General features: G+C 44.0%; 1 protein-coding gene across 1 annotated transcript in view; it reads left to right on the top strand.

Moving 5' to 3' along the window:
* Positions 1-21,658, top strand: part of FAM168A (family with sequence similarity 168 member A) — a 181,258-nt gene extending 159,600 nt beyond the window's left edge. The window contains exons 6-8 of the mRNA XM_089659847.1: positions 3,967-4,141; positions 7,133-7,262; positions 9,392-21,658. Of these exons, the coding sequence (XP_089515973.1) occupies positions 3,967-4,141; positions 7,133-7,245 (288 nt within the window). The 3' untranslated portion in view covers positions 7,246-7,262; positions 9,392-21,658. The remainder of the gene's footprint in view (positions 1-3,966; positions 4,142-7,132; positions 7,263-9,391) is intronic.
* The last annotated feature ends 80 nt before the right edge of the window (positions 21,659-21,738 follow it).

Here is a 21,738-nt window from a genome sequence, read left to right as displayed (position 1 = left end):
ATGGCGCATGCGCGGGTGACGTCACTCACCAGCCGCCGCCGAACCCCATTGCGCATGCGTAGGCGCATGCGCAGAACTCATAATGAATCCCCCTCTCACAGCCATCCGCCCGCAAGTGAGCGGGCAAAAATCCAAAGGGAAAGTCACACTGCGCATGCGCCGACGTCATTAAAGACGAAAATTAAAATCTCAAGTCTCCCAACCCTAATGGGCGGGCATATATGCACAGGGAGGTAAATAAGGAAGCCCAGTTTACCTAGCAACCACAGCTCCCCCATGAAATTCCAAAGCATAAATATAAATAAGAAACCCTAAAAGCAAATACTATAGTATTCTTAAAGGGACCACAGATCTTAAACAAATAAATAGTTGCTACATGGGAACAACCATTATACTGCAAACCAGGGACACCCCATCAGATAAAAGCACAATGGGGTGCCCGATGGATACAGAGCCCCCCAACAGGAGTCTATACCGTAAATATACATAACATCATAATATAGTGCAATACATGTCACTACAACCATATGATCGTGCAATCACATGACTTGTGACCCCGTACATTAACGATCAATTGGAGTGTATTGTGGTGTAATCCAATAAATAAATATTAGTATATGAAAAACATCCTATGCTATCCGTTAGTGGACACATAAATGATAAAATACTATAAAATGAAATAAAACCATTTGTTAACCCCCTTGCTCATGTAAGTAGGGCACAGATAGTATAAATGAATGAAAAAATTGACATCAGGTAAATACAATAAGATGATAATGGTAGAAACTGGATATCTATTAAAATTCTAAGTAAGCAAAGGGCAAAAATAGCAGGAAATCAACTGTTATCAATAAAAGAATTAATATCCAAATCAACATTCAAACCTTGAGGTTGTAAAGATTTAAGCTCCACTATCCACTTAGTTTCGAGCCGGGACACTGCTCTCCTTTTATGTCCCCCCCTCCACTGCTGGGTAATCACATCAATAGCAGTGAATCTGGAGGAGGATATGTTCTGTAATCCGGCAGGAGAAAACCCAGGGAGGACTGACCACCCTTGAGATTTCAGTGCAGCAGAGGCAGCGTTGTCAGCCCACTACAGGAAGTTAAAAATGCTGCAATGCCAGATGAAAATACCTGTTTCTTTTCCACAGTTCTGAGTCCTAAAGAGATCAGACCTGGGGAAATGCTCATGTATTGCAGACAAGGGCTGTTTCACACCGCTGTGCTGCAAGGCAGGTTCACCACAACAGTACGGTTTTCGTTACCCACACTCTCCCATAGATTTCTATTAGATCGCACATTTTTGGTGCATTTTCTGAAAGTGCACCAAAGTTGCGGCATGCAGGAATGTTGGTGGGCTTTCAGAAAACACCAAAAACACTCAATCTGTGGGAAATCGCGAGTAACCCACACGAAGACCGTAGGTACAGTGTGCTGCACCCGTACTGCGGTTTGGTCGTGTAGAACCATCCTAAGGGCTCCTTCAAACCCAACAGCATTGGGTAGTGTTGCCCAGGGTCAGAGCAAGGCATAAAAAAAAAAAAGTAGGATGTGTTACACTTTTTGCGTCTCACTTCTGACACACTGTAATGCCGTAACTCACTATGGGGCATAACAAAGACATTAAAAGCTCTATTCCAGGTATGGATATTATTGCATAGTTACATTGGCCTAGTTTGGACCAGTGTAAGTACCATATGCCACACTGTGAAAGCAGAGTCACTGTACAGTCGCCGCTCTGCAGTAAATCGCTGCGGTCTTCCAGGTCCTGTGCCGAGCAGCATGCTTGCTGCGTAGTAACAGGGGGTCGCTTGCTTTGCAAGGGCACTATTAACAGAACACTTTGCAGTTTTTTCAATTAGAGCAAAGCATTCTCTGATTGGACAAGGTGGAGATGTCACGTCACCACCCTGCCTCTCCACCTTGTCCAGTCAGAGAACGCCTTGCATTTATTAAGAAACATACAAGGTATTCTGTGTATGGTGCCCGTGCGACCCCCTGTGTTCACTATGCAGCAGAGCAGCCTCTTGGTAGACAGCGGCGATCCTTGTGGTAGCAGTGATTACTAGCAATTGTCCATCTCCACAGCAGTCCCACAGATGTGGCAGATGTTGCCAAGCTAGACGAATGTACCTATGAAAAAAAAAAAAAAAGCTATACCTGATCAGCTTCAAGTTTAGAAAAAAAAACTTGACGCAATGCATGTTAACACCTTGCATCACATCACTCGTTTAAAACTTACAGCAGCCCACAATAATTGGTGTGTTGGGGTGTGAATGGGCCGTTCTAGACATTAGAGGGGGAGGACCCATCATTTTCCGGTGTAGTGACCCTCCTCTACCTGTATGCCTGTCCCAGGTGATTGCTTAGTAAAGGCGAATGTCCTTACTGCGGCACTTGTATCTATCATCTTACAGCTCCACCTGCAGTCAGAAGAAGTGTGCTGCACCCAGGAAAATATCTGCATCACAATACACTATTATTATTATACAGGATTTATATAGCGCCAACAGTTTGCTCAGCGCTTTACAATATAACGGGAGACAATACAGCAACAATACAGTTCAATACAAGAGGGATAGGAGGGCCCTGATCCTGGGAGCTTACAATCTAGGAGGGAGGGGCTAGTGGTACAAAAGGTAATAACTGTGGGGGGATGGACTGGTAGTAGGAATAGAAGATTCCATTATTAGCTGAGGGCAGGATAGGTTTCCTTGAAGAGATAGGTTTTCAGAGATCGCCTGAAAGTGAGCAGAGATAAATTGGGGTAGAGCGTTCCAGAGGATGGGGGAAGCTCTGGAGAAGTCCTGGAGACGAGCATGGGAGGAGGAGACAAGGGAGCTAGAGAGCAGGAGGTCGTGCGAGGAGCTGAGAGCACAGTTTGGGTGATATTTGGAGACAAGATCGGTGATGTAATTTGAGGCAGTGTTATACATGGCTTTATATGTTAATGTTTTGAATTTTATCCATTGGGCAATGGGAAACCAGTGGAGGGATTGGCAGAGAGGGGTGGAGGTCAGTGGAGGGATTGGCAGAGAGGGGTGGAGGCCAGTGGAGAGATTGGCAGAGAGGGGTGGAGGTCAGTGGAGGGATTGGCAGAGAGGGGTGGAGGTCAGTGGAGGGATTGGCAGAGAGGGGTGGAGGCCAGTGGAGAGATTGGCAGAGAGGGGTGGAGGCCAGTGGAGGGATTGGCAGAGAGGGGTGGAGGCCAGTGGAGGGATTGGCAGAGAGGGGTGGAGGCCAGTGGAGGGATTGGCAGAGAGGGGTGGAGGACACCGAGTGGAGGCCAGTGGAGGGATTGGCAGAGAGGGGTGGCAGATACAGAACGGTTAGTAAGGTGGATGAGTCTGGCAGCAGCATTCATGATAGACTGAAGAGGGGATAGCCTGCGGTGAGGTAGCCTTTCTCAGTCAGGGTTTCCTAGGCTTCCTCCAAAACTTGCTAGGGGTTTCTTGAGCAGTGAGCATGGTCTTTCTCTCAGTAACAGCTGGCATCAATGATCCCTTTAGCTGTCTGAAAGATGGGCAGTTTTCCCACTGATGACAATGCAAGGGTACAATCACATGGGCAATGGGCAAATGGCAGCGGAAGGAATCTGCTGATACCTGTTGCTGTGTTTGTGACCTGTGAACAGCTAGCAGTGGCCGCAGAGCATGTACTCTTTAATGACATCAGCAGTGGGCGCAGCTGCCCATGACTGATCACACAGCCAGTGATTACCTGCGGTGATTGCTGCTCGACTTTGTGTGCGATCAACCAGCCATGGATAGAATAAAGGAAGGACAGTAAGAAAAGTAGGCTTCAGTCTTTATGCTCTTGTGGAATAGCCAGGGAGGACTAGGAGACACATGATTGTTCCCCACTTTGACTGCAAATGACTGGATTGGCAGAATGTTATTTAATGTTTTTCATATATGATGTGAACTCTGTTGTGTCTAAATGATCCCATGTTCTTGTTTCTCAGGGCGCTTACTACACACAGCCTGTCTACGCCGCACAGCCACACGTCATCCACCACACCACTGTGGTCCAACCCAACAGCATTCCCTCTGCGATATACCCGGCCCCCGTAGCGGCACCACGGACTAATGGCGTTGCAATGGGAATGGTTGCCGGGACCACCATGGCCATGTCAACAGGTGGGTTCTCCATAGTTAGAGGTGAACTGCATCAGAGGACCTGTCATTTAAATAGCTGGTGATAGATCTGCAGAGACCTTGACTACTGGAATCTGGATGGTGAACTCCAATAGTCAATGTTTTTGTTATCACTTTTGGATAGAGTAGGAAAGGGTTAAAACCCCTTGTCCTTTTTTTTCTGTCTCTTTCATAGATCTCTCCAATGTTTTGTGTTTTATTTTGAAGATGAAATAAGTGAGTGGAAATCTCTCTAAGGTGTCACCAGAACAGATGTTCCTAAGATAATTATCTTTACTTCATAGTTATCCTTACCTTTTAGTTCTGGTGATCACTGTAAATGTTTTCATTTCCCATCCCTTTCTTTCTCAGTGACAGTAGTCACCGGGACACATAGAGGGGTGAATCTCTTCTCTCTCAGCAGGGGAAATAAAAATTTGATAGACGTTGTAATGCTTTCCTACTCTATCCAAAACATAAATAAAAGTTTAGACTATACCTACACTTGCAGTATGCATTTTCAGTTCTAAATCAACTGTACAAAAAAGTGGCAACCACCCCAGTTTGTAACTAGCCTTTGCAGTAAGGTGCATATGAAAGGGCAATGCACATCACAAACAAAGATTTCCCAGCACACTTACCAGCTAGCCTGGGAATAAAGTGAATTGACTTTGTCTAAAAATTCATGTTGCATACAGAGGGTTTAGTTTGCACACATTTGCAAATATATGCGCAAGCTGCAGTGCCTACGCCAAGGCACCACTGTGTACTGCTTTCCTAACTAATTTTCAGAGTCTGTATCAAAGCTGAACTCCAGCCACGAAGCACAGAATGTTTTTTTTGCAAGCTACTTGTTTACCTTGTCCAAAGGCCCGATCAACAGCTAGTGTTCCTAGCCCCAGGTCCCCCAGTGATTTCTAAGAAATTTCCCAGTGATTCCCCATGTTTCTTAGCGAAAACATTTCCTTGTGTCCTCCCAGTGGAGACGTTTCCTACTGTCCCCCAATGTTTCCTAATGGAGAAATTTTCTTGTGTCCCCCAGTGTGTCCTAGTAGAGATGTTTGCTAGTGTCCCCCCGTGTTCCCTAGTGGAGAAGTTTGCTAGTGTCCCCCCGTGTCCCCTAGTGGAGAAGTTTGCTAGTGTCCCCTAGTGGAGACGTTTGCTAGTGTCCCCTAGTGGAGACGTTTGCTGGCGTCCCCTAGTGGAGACGTTTGCTGGCGTCCCCTAGTGGAGACGTTTGCTGGCGTCCCCTAGTGGAGACGTTTGCTGGCGTCCTCTAGTGGAGACGTTTGCTGGCGTCCCCTAGTGGAGACGTTTGCTGGCGTCCCCCTAGTGGAGACGTTTGCTGGCGTCCCCTAGTGGAGACGTTTGCTGGCGTCCCCCTAGTGGAGACGTTTGCTGGCGTCCCCCTAGTGGAGACGTTTGCTGGCGTCCCCCTAGTGGAGACGTTTGCTGGCGTCCCCCTAGTGGAGACGTTTGCTGGCGTCCCCCTAGTGGAGACGTTTGCTGGCGTCCCCCTAGTGGAGACGTTTGCTGGCGTCCCCCTAGTGGAGACGTTTGCTGGCGTCCCCCTAGTGGAGACGTTTGCTGGCGTCCCCCTAGTGGAGACGTTTGCTGGCGTCCCCCTAGTGGAGACGTTTGCTGGCGTCCCCCTAGTGGAGACGTTTGCTGGCGTCCCCCTAGTGGAGACGTTTGCTGGCGTCCCCCTAGTGGAGACGTTTGCTGGCGTCCCCCTAGTGGAGACGTTTGCTGGCGTCCCCCTAGTGGAGACGTTTGCTGGCGTCCCCCTAGTGGAGACGTTTGCTGGCGTCCCCCTAGTGGAGACGTTTGCTGGCGTCCCCCTAGTGGAGACGTTTGCTGGCGTCCCCCTAGTGGAGACGTTTGCTGGCGTCCCCCTAGTGGAGACGTTTGCTGGCGTCCCCAGAAATGTCCTAGTATCCCCCAGTGTTTCCTAACAGGAAACACTGGGGGACACTAGCAACCTTCCCTAAGAGGGTAGCTGGATTCCCCTTGTTCCTTAGTGTTTTGTTTAAAAGTGTCTCCCAGTGATGTCCATTGTGATGCCCGTACCCCTAGTGTTCTTCAGCCTGTTCCCAGTGACTCTGTGTGTTTCTGCTTGTACCTGTTGTGTCCTTCAAGCATTTCAGTGTCCTTGTTCCTCTGTTTTCCTTGTGTACCTTTGCTAGTGTGCAGACTGCATGGAGGGTCTACGATCTCCAACTATATGTGACAGTAGGGACCTCCCACTGCCTCATGGTATGTCCATACCATGCATCCCTGGAGACAGGTGCTTATGCACTGTGAAGTTCTACACATGAGCAGACAAGATGCCAGTCACTACCAGGTATTTGGGAACTGGTAGAGACCCGCAGTATGTCTGTGCATGCTGGGCTATTTATGCACACACACATCAGGTCTCTACAAGAGCCCAGACACCAGTGGCATTTTTGCACACGCACAGATCTACTGCAGGTCCCAAATACCTGACAGAGCTGCAGCACATTTGTGCACGTGTGGGATATTTGAAGATGGTGGCCCCAGAAGGAATGTTGTGGAGGTGAAGTTCCTCTTTAAATTAAGGCAGTCATTGAAAACATGTAAAATCATTTTATTGTGCCAAGGAAAAGGGAAATGAGGAGTCCATGGTGGGCAGGGAACTAGATTTTAGCTTTAAAGCCAACAGATTAAGTCCACTCCCCTTCCCTTCCCTGTTGGCTGGACTTTCTTGAATTAGCACAGCTTTATTGGTTTTGGAAGTCTCCGCACCGGAAATGTATCCACATGAATTTTTGGCACTAGTAACAGGAAGGCGAGTGCATTGTGAGAACTGATGTGTATTGGGCCCTGAGGACAGTACACCAGATTATTTGTGCTAATTGCAATCTCTCTGTACCACAGGATGATCTAGTAATAAAGCAGGCTGTCTATGAACGACAGAATCTTATTGCATTAGTAGGACAGACATTGACTTTCAGTGCTCTTATTTTTATCCAGGCACGTTACTGACCACTCCTCAGCACACTGCCATAGGAGCACATCCCGTCTCTGTGCCAACATACAGAGCTCAAGGAACCCCAGCGTACAGCTATGTACCTCCCCACTGGTAATCTGCTGGCCTGTCTATGTAAGTACAATAGCCATGCTCATATGGTGTATCCAGATCTATGGTGGGATTAGGGAGACCTCTTATGGTACCTCGGTGAACAGCAATGCTTGTGACACAGTTGTCCCGGCAAGGGCCCCTTCCCCATTACGCATTGCTCTGACGCATGCAGTTTCAGCCATTAAGTCAAAACCATAAAGGATCTGGGATTATAAATCCCATTTCAGTCTTTGCAGATGACACCAAGCTGACCGTGGAATAACGTCCTTACAGGATGTATCCGATTTACAAGCCGACCTCAATGCTCTGTGTAATTGGGCAATTCTGTGGCAAATGAGGATTAATGTTGATAAATGTAAGGTTCTGCACTTGGGGGCTAAGAATATGCATGCATCATACATACTGGGGGGGGGGTACAACTTGGGGGGGTCAATGGTAGAGAAGGATCTGGGGGTTCTGGTAGATCACAAGCTTAATAATGACATGCAATGCCAAGCTGCGGCTTCTAAAGTGAGCAAAATCCTCTTGTATTAAAAGAGGTATAGACTGCAGAGAGAGATATCATATCATATTACCCCGGTACAAATCATTAATTAGTAAGACCTCATCTGGAATATGCAGTTCCGTTTTGGGAACCAATTCACAAAAAGAACATTGGGGAACTGGAGAAAGTACAGAGAAGGGCAACCAAACTGATAAGAGGCATGGAGGAGATCAGCTATGAGGAAAGATTAGAGGAACTGAATGTATTCTCTCCTGCGAAGAGGAGATTAAGGGGGGATATGATCACCATGTATAATACATAAGGGGGGATATGATCTCCATGTATAATACATAAGGGGGGATATGATCACCATGTATAATACATAAGGGGGGGATATGATCTCCATGTATAATACATAAGGGGGATATGATCTCCATGTATAATACATAAGGGGGGATATGATCTCCATGTATAATACATAAGGGGGATATGATCTCCATGTATAATACATAAGGGGGGATATGATCTCCATGTATAATACATAAGGGGGGATATGATCTCCATGTATAATACATAAGGGGGGATATGATCTCCATGTATAATACATAAGGGGGGATATGATCTCCATGTATAATACATCAGTGGTTCATATAGTGAACTCGGTGTAGTTATTCCCCCTGAGGTCATCACAGAGGACAAGGGGGCGCTCTATATCTGGAGGAAAAGAGATTTAATCTCCAAACATGGAAAGGTTTCTTCACAGTGAGAGCTGTGAAAATGTGGAATAGACTCCCTCAAGAGTTGGTTCTGGCCAGCTCAGTGGATTGCTTTAAAAAAAAAAGTCCTGGATTCTTTCTTGGATACACAGAATATAACTGGATATAACATTTATAGGTAAAGTTGATCCAGGGAATATTCGATTGCCTCTCGTGGGATCAGGAAGGAATTTTTTCCCCTGCAGGAGCAAATTGGATCATGCTTTGCTGGGTTTTTTGCCTTCCTCTGGATCAACTGTGGGTGTAGGATTATAACTATTTTTTTTTTTTTTTAATGGATGGACTTTTGTCCATTTTGCAGGAAAGAAACTTGCTTAATGCATAGCCTGCTTTTTTCTTGAATTCCACTTTAAAGTAACTAAAGGCAAAGCTGTTTTTTTTTTTTTTTTTCGTTTTGGAGAGAGTGGAGAGAGATTAGAACATCAGTACGTTGTCTGTGTTCTCATTATGGAGATACACCCTCTCTGTGTGTGTTCTGTACTGTCATCATTAAAAGTGAAAGAAAAAGAAAATCCCAAATAAGGGATGAATACTAGTTCTGGTGACCTGGGGGTCCCCAAGGAATTCCCTTAATTTTCAGGGATTTCCTCTCACTTTCTATTTGGCTATGGGACAGGAAGTGAAAGGAAATCTCCAACATGGGATACAGATGGTGAAACAAAATCTGCTCTATCCAAAATGAAAAATCTAAAATCTGACAGGGGGTTATAACCCTCCCTTGCTCTATCCAAAATTAAAAATATAAAATATTACATGTGTGTTTGTGAATATGTTTGCATTAAGCCAGCTAGAATGTGAAAAACTGACATATATCTGTGACCAAACTTTTTTTTTTTTTTATTGTTTTTTTCCTTTTTTTTTTCTTTTTTTTTTTCTTTTTAATCTTACAGGTCTGGAGTAAAACATTGTATGCAAACGCTCAAGTCTTACATGGGTGCTGGAACAACTGACGAGCGGCACCAAGTCTGTCTGCAAGATCAAAACAACAGAACACACAAAAAAAAGTGCATCGGTCACTTTAATATTCTTAGTGTTTTTGTAAAAGCTGCTTTTCTGTAAGCCGCCACCTTTTCTGTTTTCCATGTGTCACGCATTCGCTGTTCCCAAGCACAGAGACCGCCCTCTTCTCCGCCTACATCATCGCTGGCGTCTCTGTGCTTTTTATTATTATGATCACAGTGTCATTTTTCCACCACTCATTGAAATATTTTGCTTTCATCTTTTTTTTTTTTTTTTTTCCTTTTTTCCCCTCCTCATTCAGGTTTTCCAAATTTCATAAACGCAGTTTTAAAATTGTGTCTTCCAAAGCTCACTGTCTGGCATTAGAGAATTGTCGGAAATTCTGTTCTTGTCGAAGCTGTGATGGCGCTCACTTTGTCACAAGAAAACTACGAAACGAATGCAACTTTTTTTTTTTTGTTTTTTTTGCTTTGTTTTATTTTTGCAATGAAATTCGAGGCTGCTATACTAGTTTTTTTTCTTGTGGGAAAAACTAGAAGTATTCTAGATGTTACGTAATAACCGCCACTTTTCTGTAAAAGCACAAAATACAGACGTGTCTCGTGTTTTGTTTTTTTTTTTTTTTTTGTGTTGGAGGGCATCAAACATCCCCGCCATTGGCCTTGCCCCCTCATCTAAACAGTTTATAAAAGCGGCACAAGACCACTATACCAATGTACTATCACAAATACACCACAATTGTACCCGTATTCCGGCGCCTGGGACTCGCACGCAGTCCAGTCTGTTACTCTAGTTGATGAGATGTTGTATTTGTGAGACAGTGTTATGGATAGAAAGGCTTGAGTGTTACTGTAGATAGCTCAGTCCTAGTTTGCATGTTCGTATAGGAATGAACAATTACTCCACGATGTACAGTAGTTTGGGGCCTGCCATGGCAAAGCAGTGAGCCACATTAACCCTCCTATTAGGAAAGTTCGACTCCCACCTTTCACAGCCGCCTGTCCAGTTCAACGACTATCTGCTCGACGCAAAGATGTATGAAGCCTCTGCAGCAGATATGCAATATACAAGCCTTAGTCCGGGCGCAAGCAACTGGCATCTCTCTCGTGGCTGAGGAACTGCAACCTCCGACTTCTCCAAAGCGGACATTGTAGTTCCCCCGTTGCCAAGGAGAGACCAACTTGCCCGTGCCTGTAGCTGTAAATGTTTTTAGTTACCGTAACTGGAGACCATCATATAGGTATTAAGTGGTGTTTTAATGTACATTTTGGCAGCCATCCCCTCCCCCATCCCTTCCATTCATGATTACACGATTACCTCAGCTTAGCACTGGAATTTCCGATAAGCCTGGCTTTCTAGAACACTAAACCTCAGAATACACTACAGACTAGCCCCTTTTTAATTTTTTTGGAAGCTGCCATTTTATTGGTGATTTTCAGTATTGGTCATTCGTTTCACAATTCTGTTTTGAAATTTGGGATGGACCATGGGCAGGCTGTGGCTTGCTAAAAAGATACTCACCTTTCCTAATCAGGGCAAAGTAACATTGTTTGCATATAGCCCATCAGCCCAGGCATGCATAGCAACCCGCTGCTTCCCAATGCAGAATCCTATATGGTCTAAGGTCCAGTGTTGGAGTCTACACTGGGGCGGTTATCCTATGAGTCCCTCCATGTGACAATGTTGGGGCCTGGTGAGTTGCAGCTCAGATCCGAGCACTGTCATGGCACTGACATTGAGAAGGTCACTAGCTCCCTCATACCTGGAAGCCCCTCTCTATCAACAAGGGCTCTAGTATGGGGAGGTGGCATGGCTCATTAACTGTCTGGTGAAGTGGGCTATCGGTTTGCCCTGAATAAGCAAAGTGACATAACCATCCATGAATTTGCATGAGTTCTCATATTCTGACAGGTCCTGTTCCTTTTTACTTCCAGAGAGACCAGGGGGCTTAGAACCCAGAGGTACAATTATGGACTTGCAGCTTGGAAGTCAATGTCATAGCATGCCTTTCCCGTCCTGCAGTGCCACCATCTCCATTACAGCTTGGGAGTCAATGACTTGGCATGCCTTTCCCGTCCTGCAGTGCCACCATCTCCATTACAGCTTGGGAGTCAATGACTTGGCATGCCTTTCCCGTCCTGCAGTGCCACCATCTCTATTGCAGCATGGGAGTCAATGACTTGGCATGCCTTTCCCGTCCTGCAGGGCCACCATCTCTATTGCAGTTTGGGAGTCAATGACTTGGCATGCCTCTCACATCCTGCAGTGCCACCATCTCTATTGCAATTTGGGAGTCAATGACTTGGCATGCCTTTCCCATCATGCAGTGCCACCATCTCTATTGCAGCTTGGGAGTCAATGACTTGGCATGCCTTTCCCGTCCTGCAGTGCCACCATCTCTATTGCAGCTTGGGAGTCAATGACTTGGCATGCCTCTCACATCCTGCAGGGCCACCATCTCTATTGCAGCTTGGGAGTCAATAACTTGGCATGGCTCTCCCATCTACAATTCTACCATCTCTATTGCACTTGGAAGAGGCCATCAGACTGTGTGTACTGGGTTTAAGAGCCTCCAGGGAACTCTGGGGGAAGAAAAAAAACAACTTCCTGATCCAAAGTTAAAGGTTTTAGGTAGAAGTCTTTTTTTTTTTTCTGCTGCTGAAATGTTAGGACTTGCTCACAACATGTGGTTCTATACTTTTTTTTTTTTTTAATTTTTTGTTGCAGTGTATTACCATTCATTGTCTGTTGCACCCAGAACTTGTCTACAGTACGCTGCAATGCACCTGCACTGAAGTGCCCCATAATGCACAGATGCTATTGCTGTGTGTATTGCAGTGCAATTTATTTTGAAAAAAGGTGCAGGATGCATTTTTTTCATGCGTTGGTATTCTATTCAAAATGGACTAATGTGACGCACCTCAAACCCATGTGTTGCAGCGCTCTGTATTGTGGTGTGAATGGCTCTTCTACCGCAGTGCAAATCTGCATCTGTTTAATCCACATAGTCCAGCGCCACTCTATTATGCCCTCAAAGCTACAACACCTACATAGTCACCTTCTTGTGTATTGGTTTTACTGGCTTTTAACACAAAATGTTTCCAGTCTTTTCAGGAAAACGTTAAAACTGCTATTTTCCAGCATTTTGTATATCGAGCAGCGTTGTACATCGGATATGTTTGTTGCAAATACCGTATAGTGTTGTTATGTCGTATTGCACTGTGTGTGCGGTCTTTGTGGCTGCAGTTTGTTCTTTGTCTGGCTTTTTAATTGGCTCTCCAAGAAGTGGCGCGGTCTGGCTGGTTTGACGTTGAAGGAACCGATGAAAAAGTAGTAGCAATAACTTGCCTCCTGCAAGAGGGGAGGGGCTTTTTACTTGACCAATAGACTTGCTCCTCCCTGGACGCACAATATTGGCGTAGGCGTTTTGTAAAGGTACTTTGTACTTGTTACTCTTTCTTCTGCTAACGGTACTTGAGGTTACTAGGGAGAGATTAGGTTTAAGCAATACATTTTGTGTGTGCATGTGCAAAAAAAAAAAAAATTTTTTTTTTTCTCTTTAAAGGACTAGGAGGGTGTCAGTGAAGTGTTGTGTGCTCATTGTTTGTCCCTTTCTACCTGTTTATACAGAAATTTAAGAGTATTTAGTTTTATTTGGGTCAGTAGTGTAACATTTAGCTGCCAGCAACTTTTAACATGACTTTCACATTTTTACAGGCTTGCTGATCCATAATCTTGTTTTTGTACACAAATGTTCCTTCTAGTGGTGCCCTTTTTATCAGGGAATATGTTAAGTATCCATAGTTGAAGGGAACAGGACTTTGCCCATTCACAGCACAGTAATGGAGTCTGCAGATAGCTCACCCCCCCCCCCCCCCCAGGTAGCTGTATTTACCTAGCCACCCTCCAATGCCATCACTTCTTGGCATTGGGAAGCTCATGTGAGTGGGCCAGTAACCAGACCCAAACACTGTCAAATTGGGTGGGGGGAGGCATGACCTCACCTCCCTTTCTAACTTACAACACCTAAGCAGCAAGGGAGTGTGGCTGGGTAGGCACAGTACATTAAACATGTATGCACATGTATAGCTAAAACACCCCTAAATAGTTTTTCTGGGTAATTTTACTCCACCTTTTGTGTACATTTTAACCATTTCATATTAATCTGCATTTGCTAAGAAATCTGCAGCTACATACAAAGGTGGAGCTTCAAACACATAGTAAACATTATTGCCCTTTGTGCCCAGTCTTTTTGGTCCAAAAAACATACCATCTGTTCAAGGACCATGCATAAAACAGTCCCCATATGTGTACCTGCTCCCTCTCAGCTTGTACTTGTAAAGTGATTGTAAATCTACATTTTTTTTTTTTTTTTAAAATAACAAACATGTTATCCTTACCTGCTCTGTGCAATAGTTTAGTACAGAGCAGCCCCGGTCCTCCTCCCCATCGATGCTCCTGGCTTCTCCCCAGGCAATTACCCACCTAGCAAGCCACTTGCCATGGGGGCACACATGTGCTTGCTCCTAAAACACGCTGTGTGTCCCCGTTGACACATAGAGCATGGCTTAGTTCGACCTCTCCACTCTCTCCTCACTGGCTGTGATTGATAGCAGCAGAAGCCCATGGCTCCCAAAGCTGCCTTTGAGCAAGTGAGGAGAGGGAGAGCAGAGAACCTCATCTCTCATGCACAGTGCTGGATCGAGATCAGACTCGGGTAAGTATGGGGGAAGAGTAGAACACAAAATGTTGTTTTTGTTTTTTTTTTTCCTAATGCATACAATGATTTAGGTAAAAAAAAAAAGACACCTAGCTTTACTTCCACTTTGAGGAAAGAACCTTGCTTCCATGATGCCTTGCTGAACTAACAACTGTTCAGTTAAAAGCTAGCATGAAGCAGTGCATACTAGAAGGGTAATCAATCCAATGTTGAAGTAAAATGACCTTCTCCTCAGCCCCATGAGCAGAGTGCACCTGTCAGATTTTGTGTTTCAAGTTTAAAGTCTGAGGGTTTCATTCTGAAATATAAAGAGAAGCTACGCAGTATTTAAAGACTTCTCTGTAATATGCAGTTAGGGAGACCTTGGATCACACCTAGTGTTTGATCAGCAGGGAGAACACATGTAGTTTTGATGCTGATTGGCTAGCTTTGTGCTGTGAGTACATCTTGTTGAACTGTGTACTGTTGATTTGTGGTGAAGCCAAGTGAAATCTAAGTGGGGTGTTTGCTAGTGCCCATTACAGCTCCCTGCCAGAAGCCCTGCACTTCCTCATTTTTATGTTTTTTGTAATAAGTCAGCATAGTAAATGTCAATACATTTTCTCTTCACAGTGCTGTCTGACACTGGCAAGTAAAAATTCTGGCATCACTTTTTTTTCCCTAGCACAGTGCATTCCTTTTTAATAGGTCATGTAACTCTCCATTTACTCTGTATTGCACTCCCCAGAACAGCCAAGCACTGAAGCATACTGTAGGACACCACTGCTCTTACAGTTCAACTAGCCCTATATTCAGAGGGGGGGAATGCCAGCTGTGCTGAGCACAAGGCGGTGGAGATGGGAATCGGGCATCTCCTGTTTTTGGGGGAACCCACCAACAAAATGTAGTCAACAGTGAGATTTAAACTCCCATGTGTAAGTTTTGATAGAGCTATGCACATTTTCTATACTGCTGCAGATTGTTCTACAATATCAAATGTGTATGTGCAGTGACCGTTTCCATTCACCCAAATCAGACATCAATCCTACACAGACTTCCCGTGTCAGACCCATACACTTCCTGTCTCCGTGACCTTATTTCTGTTGATGTCCACAAGCCTCTCTGCAGAACTGCGAAGCCACAAAAATTACTATCCAATATTTCTTCATTAAATGTGACGTTCTCTTTTTCGGATTGCTTTAGGGTTTTACAGTTTATTTTAAGATTACTGGAATGAACATTTCCTGAAAAACCTTGCTATAATGTTGGGAACCTTTTCGGCATCAAGTGATTCCTAGATTAATATTAACATTTCACCTTCATTTCTTACATAAATGCACTATTGTGAGATCATTGGCCCAGGGTGAGTATAGCATGGAAGAATCACTTGCTTCCATGACCTGGTGACTTAAAGGGAACTTCTCATCATAATAGACTAAAAAGCAGTTCAAAAAGTGAAGCTTATTGATGGCACCCATGCCTAGATTATGTCTATCCAGTGCCCCCAAGAATCTGACCTGACAACTTTTATTCAAATCTGCAACCAAGTTGGTGGCCATTCCCAACTTCCAACAATGCAATGACTGTGCTTGTTTTATTGGTGACTCTTGTATTGTACTGTGGAAAGCAGGAAGAGTGCCAGAGATTTGACTTGCTGGAATTTGCATATGGTATATAACTTGGGTTTGGGGAATCCTTAAGGGCCTTTTCTGTGTCACACAGGCACTTCTTGGTGCTTGCAGTTGGGGACATAGGTAAAGGTTATCGAAAACCATGGACATAAATATAATGCAGCTTACAAGTCCTTAGATGTGGTGTCTGCATTCATTTTCCTCTTTCAGAGGATTTTCAGCATGTACAGAAATTACCTATTAATCTTGTCAGAATAACATAGGCCCTGTAACTTCCTGTGAATGGATTTGACCGCCTATATCAAACAATATCTTCCAAGCAATCTTTTTTTTAAAAGTAATTCCATTGCCCCCATGTCATGGAGATAAAGAAGAGGTGTCTGTAGTCTTGTCTTAGGGTGATAACCATTGCTCCCTCCATGGATACAGTGGAGTGAGCAAAGCCACCCTTCAGACAGGAAGTATGTTGCTTAGTGGCTAGCAGTTCTGCCTTGCAGCACTGGGAACCTGACACTATCTGCTTGGAGATTGTGTGGGTTTCTGTCTGCACTGCGACTTCCTTTCACACTCCAAAGACATGCATACACACTTAATAGGGCCAATGTAAACAGCAGTCAATTTCCCTACTAGGTTAATTGACCTGTTTAAATTTGCCCTAGAATGTGTATATGTATGTTAGATAGGGATCTTAGATCGTAAGCTTCCTTGAGGAAAGGGACTGATGTGAATGTACAGTATTTAAAGTTCAGCATAAACTGCCAGTGATATAACAATAATTCATACATGTATTAGAGAAAAAAAGTCTGAAAAATAAATCCGATGCATCCGCCACCCTTAAGAACTGGTAAGCTGCATTGTATTAAATATTTGGTTTTGGGTTTAAATGCACCTTAAATTTGGTATGGGACATGGTCCTTTAAATATTCCCCAACATTTGCTGATCCAGGCGACCTCCACCTCCCTCTGTTCCCTTAAGCTGTTGGAATCATACAAGTCTGAGATAAACTCCCAACACCTAGGCAAACAATTAAATCTATTCTCTACTTCTATATGGCAAGGTTGTGTGCTGTGAATTAAACAATTAAATGAAGGCAAACAATTAAATCTATTCTCTACTTCTATATGGCAAGGTTGTGTGCTGTGAATCCTCCTTTATTGGACTGTGTATGGCTGTGTCGATGCTTGATACTTATTTGAGAGGTGTTTACTGGTGCCCATTGCAGCCCCGTTTGTTAATGTTTGAAACGTATCTGAGAGAGAAAGGGGGGTGTCTACTGGTGCCCATTGCAGCCCCCTTTGTTGTTTGAAACTTGGCAGAGTGTGAGCAGGGTGTTTACTTGTGCCAGTTTCAGCCCCTGTGTTGATGTTTTAAACCTGGCTGAGAGAGAGGGGTGTTTACAGGTGCCCATTGCAGACCCTACCAGGAGACTTTAGTTTTCATATTTCCCCTGATGAACAGAACAGGTCAGCACGTTTCATTTAGAAAACAATTCAGGGAAAAAAATTGTCTTGCAAGCAATCTTCTTTTCAGTCCCTCATATTGCACTGGGAGACTGAAATTCACATTTCATTAGTTGCATTTGGCACCACAAACAATCTGACAAAATACTCCCCTCCAAGCGTTGTTTTGATTTTCGCACTACTTCACTCACTCCGGTTCATTGATCCCGGCCTAGTGGACCTCCTGACCTACAAACTGATCTTGAAGCTGCTATTCCGTGTACATTGTATACCAACCCTCCGCATAGTCACTTGCTTTGGTCTTTTTTTTTTTTAATGTCTGGGATGTTTTTTCTGTAAGATGGATCACTGCTCAGTTTTTTTTTTTTTTTTTTTAATAAGGTGGAGATGAAAGCAGAGAAGGATTTTCTTACAATCGATACATCGTGTACAATCCACATTCAAATCCTTGTAAAGGGGAAAGTATGAACATATAGTAGTTATATCCGTTCAGTGCTACAATTATACCATTAGTAAGCAAGCCCTTATATGCGTATATATAAATATAAATGGAATATATCTTTGCTTTAAATATAATGTAATGCAAGACTTGAAAAAATGCATATTGATAGTTTTCTTGGCCCCGATAGTCAGCTCCATGCAAGCTGATCTGTGTGTACGAGTATTTGCTCTTGTAATTTTAGGAACGACGGTTAGTGTTTTTGTTTTGTTTTTTTAATTTTTCTGCAGTTTGATTATGTAATTTATGACACTTTTTTTATTTTACCATAAGTGTTATTTGCGTTTTTGTTTGAGCAGTTGATGTTTAATAAACTTAACTAGAAGAAATGTAATGATGCAGAACATTTCAGAAACACAAGTCTTGGGGCTTTTGCAGTTGTCTTGGTTGGAGCATGTAGCTTTTTTTTTTTTTTTTTTCCCCTTTAAAGCTGAACTTCAGGAAAAATAATATTTTACCCTTGCAGTGGATCCATCTTACTACTGCTCATTTTGTCTAAGAGATCATAAAAAATGTGATACACTTCCCTTATTCCCCCTTCCCTATTCTTGTGACTGGTCCTCCAAAGCCTCTTCCTTTCACTGCTTGACTGGAGCTCTCTGATGTCACCCTATGCCATGCAGGACTAGCAGTCCTGCATTTTATATAAGGACAATGGGAGCCCACCCATGTTCTACAGCATCAGACACCAGAGGGGAGCAAGCAATAAGGCAAGTATAATGCCTTATTCATCATCCCTTAGAGAAAACAAGCAGTTAACCCTTGCAGTGGGTAAGTAGATACACCGCAAGGATAAATGTTTTTTTCCCCAGGGGTTCAGCCTTAAGGTTAAAAAAAAAAAAAAAAAAATAGTATTATTTGTGCTGTTGGAAGTGATTATTTGGCCTGACTGGCAGCTGCAGTTTATTTTAATGAATAATAAATACATATGAGGCTGAGGTACGAGAATTGTGCTTGATGGAAAATTTCTTGTTGCCTATAGCTGCCGGAGTGCCGTTTTCAAATTAACAGGAAGAGGTGGCAAGAGTTTGTTGCTATGGCACACTTCTATTGCAGGAACCCTGTGGATCTGGTTTACGAAAAGTGTGCCCATACAAGATGCTCAAACTCTTGACTGATTTGCAGAAGTGGCAGTTTATTTAAGGACAACAAGAACAATTTCCTCCTTGAACTCCCAGTTCATACACAAGCCCTGATGATCACGAGTGCATAGACTTCTCTAATTAGTGGAATACGATGTTGAGAGCTGAAGGGTGAATATTGGTGGGGTCACTTCTAGAACCCTGAAAGCAGCCATCTTGGGCCTAGTGTATGGGGGATCCAAAGTATGTTTTCTTTAACACTAAGCAGTGATCATCTCTTTACTGCTAGGAGGAATTTGAGCATAAAATAGAAAAATTGATTGGGTAGGGAAAAGCAAAGTTTTTTTCCTTGTATAGAACCCAAGATGGCTACCTCTATGAAGTACATAGCCAGGTTAGTGGTATTAAAGGTGATAGAAAGTTCTTTGAATGGGATTTTTTAAATCTACTTGGGTTACATTATTGGAAGCTAGTGGGATTTTACCACCATCATTCTTGGGGCAATGTTTATAGCAGTTACGTGTGTAAAAATGGAACATCTATTTAGGATTGACTAGGACAGCTTTTGATCTTTTGGGGTTTTTGAACTGTCCAACTAGCCTGGTCCAGCAGTGCTGAATGGTCTGCTGTGAGTTGAACCCTCTGACATTGGAGAGCATTCTCTTTCTGTGGAGAATCTAACAGGTGACACCAGCTTTGTGGTTGAGGCTTCTTTACAACCCCTTTGTGGATTCTCTGCAGGATTAAATGGAGAGTCCGTTCAAGAAAGGAGAACTAGATGGTTCTACTCATACCAGAGCCCTAGCTGGCAATGGGAGAGGATATCTTCTTAGAAGGTTCCCAACTCCACTCACTCTCCCCTGCAGTTGATTAAGAAGTCAATCAATTGGGTGTTTCTGGTGGATTCTGCATAGCGTAATCTAAATGGAGATTCCACCAAGACCCACCATAATGGTTATGGATGGACCAAATGGGAAGCTCTGGTGGTCAGATCAACAGGCTTTAAGGAGATTTAAAAAAAAGCTAGTGGGTGAAACAGCCATGCAAAACTGAAATATCATGCTTCGGTGGACTTGGCCTTCAATAGAAATTTATTTCTCTTAAAGTCCAGCGGAGATGCAAGGCAAATAAAACTTCGCCTAATAGTAGCCTACTATTCTGTAAGTGACTTAGACAGTGGAGGGGACATTTTTTTTTTGTAGATCAAAATTCAGCTTCATAGGCATATGGCACAGCACCAAGATGCTTCCATCTTCCAGTGAGCAGCTGACGTACCACAGAGATCTCATTGGTTTCTATTGAAAGAATAGGCTGGAGCACTACAGCGATGTCACTAGCTTCTAGTGATCTGATAGGTGCAAGTACCACGGTGATATCACTGGGTTCCAGTGATCAGATAGGCTGGTGTACTGCAGCAATATCACTGGCTTCTAGTGATCGGATTGTAGGAATACCTTTCCAATATCACTGGCTTTCAGTGATCAGATAAGCTGGAGTACTGCAGTGATTTCACTGGCTTCTAGTGAGCGAATTGGCTGAAGTACCACATTGATGTCACTGACTTCCAGGAATAGATAGGGTGGAGTACCACAGCAGCATCACTGGTTTTCAGTGAATGCATTGGTTGGAGTGCTATAGCATGCTCCCTGTGGAAGGATAGGCTGGAGTACCACAGCAATGTCACTGGCTTCCATTGAGCTGATAGGCTGGAGTACCACAGTGATGTCACTGGCTTCCATTAAGCTGATAAGCTGGAATACCACAGCGATTTCACTGGCTTCCATTAAGCTGATAGGCTGGAGTACCACAGCAATGTCACTGGCTTCCATTGAGCTGATAGGCTGGAGTACCACAGCGATGTCACTGGCTTCCATTGAGCTGATAGGCTGGAGTACCACAGCGATGTCACTGGCTTCCATTGAGCTGATAGGCTGGAGTACCACAGCGATGTCACTGGCTTCCATTGAGCTGATAGGCTGGAGTACCACAGCGATGTCACTGGCTTCCATTGAGCTGATAGGCTGGAGTACCACAGCGATGTCACTGGCTTCCATTGAGCTGATAGGCTGGAGTACCACAGCGATGTCACTGGCTTCCATTGAGCTGATAGGCTGGAGTACCACAGCGATGTCACTGGCTTCCATTGAGCTGATAGGCTGGAGTACCACAGCGATGTCACTGGCTTCCATTGAGCTGATAGGCTGGAGTACCACAGCGACGTCACTGGCTTCCATTGAGCTGATAGGCTGGAGTACCACAGCGACGTCACTGGCTTCCATTGAGCTGATAGGCTGGAGTACCACAGCGACGTCACTGGCTTCCATTGAGCTGATAGGCTGGAGTACCACAGCGACGTCACTGGCTTCCATTGAGCTGATACGCTGGAGTACCACAGTGATGTCACTGGATTCTAGTGAAGGAATAGGCAGGTGTTTCCAGCAAATTAGTCATTTGATGGATGTGATCTACCATAAATGAGGCTTTTTGCAAACCCCACTTAATTTACTATCCGGGAAATATTTTTTTTGACTTGTGGAGTAATGTTTAGTAAACAGATTGGATTTGGTATCTTCTGCTTTCCTGGGTATTAACAAATGAAAAGCAAAGCCAAGTCTTCCAAGGTCTCCGCTCCTTAACCGTAGATGACCGTGAAAGCCCCAGGACTCCGCCTTGTGAATATGAAGTGTAAAGTTTGTTGCTCTTTTTATTTTAATGATCATTTCTAGATCTCCCTGAAACATTTAAGCCAAGAGTTTGTAACTGTACGATATTTACTGTAAGATGTAGAACATTCAATAACTATTAAAATATTTCCAAAAAAACCATCTCCGTTTGACTTATTTCCAGCATGAGATGGGCCATATAATGTCATATAATGCTGAGCACAGAACTCTGCACTCATGGT

This window comes from Staurois parvus, unplaced genomic scaffold, assembly GCF_062004578.1.
Source record: "Staurois parvus isolate SC_StPar_1 unplaced genomic scaffold, SC_StPar_1.0 ptg001192l, whole genome shotgun sequence".
Lineage (NCBI taxonomy): Eukaryota > Metazoa > Chordata > Amphibia > Anura > Ranidae > Staurois > Staurois parvus.
This window is presented reverse-complemented; position numbering and strand designations above follow the sequence as displayed.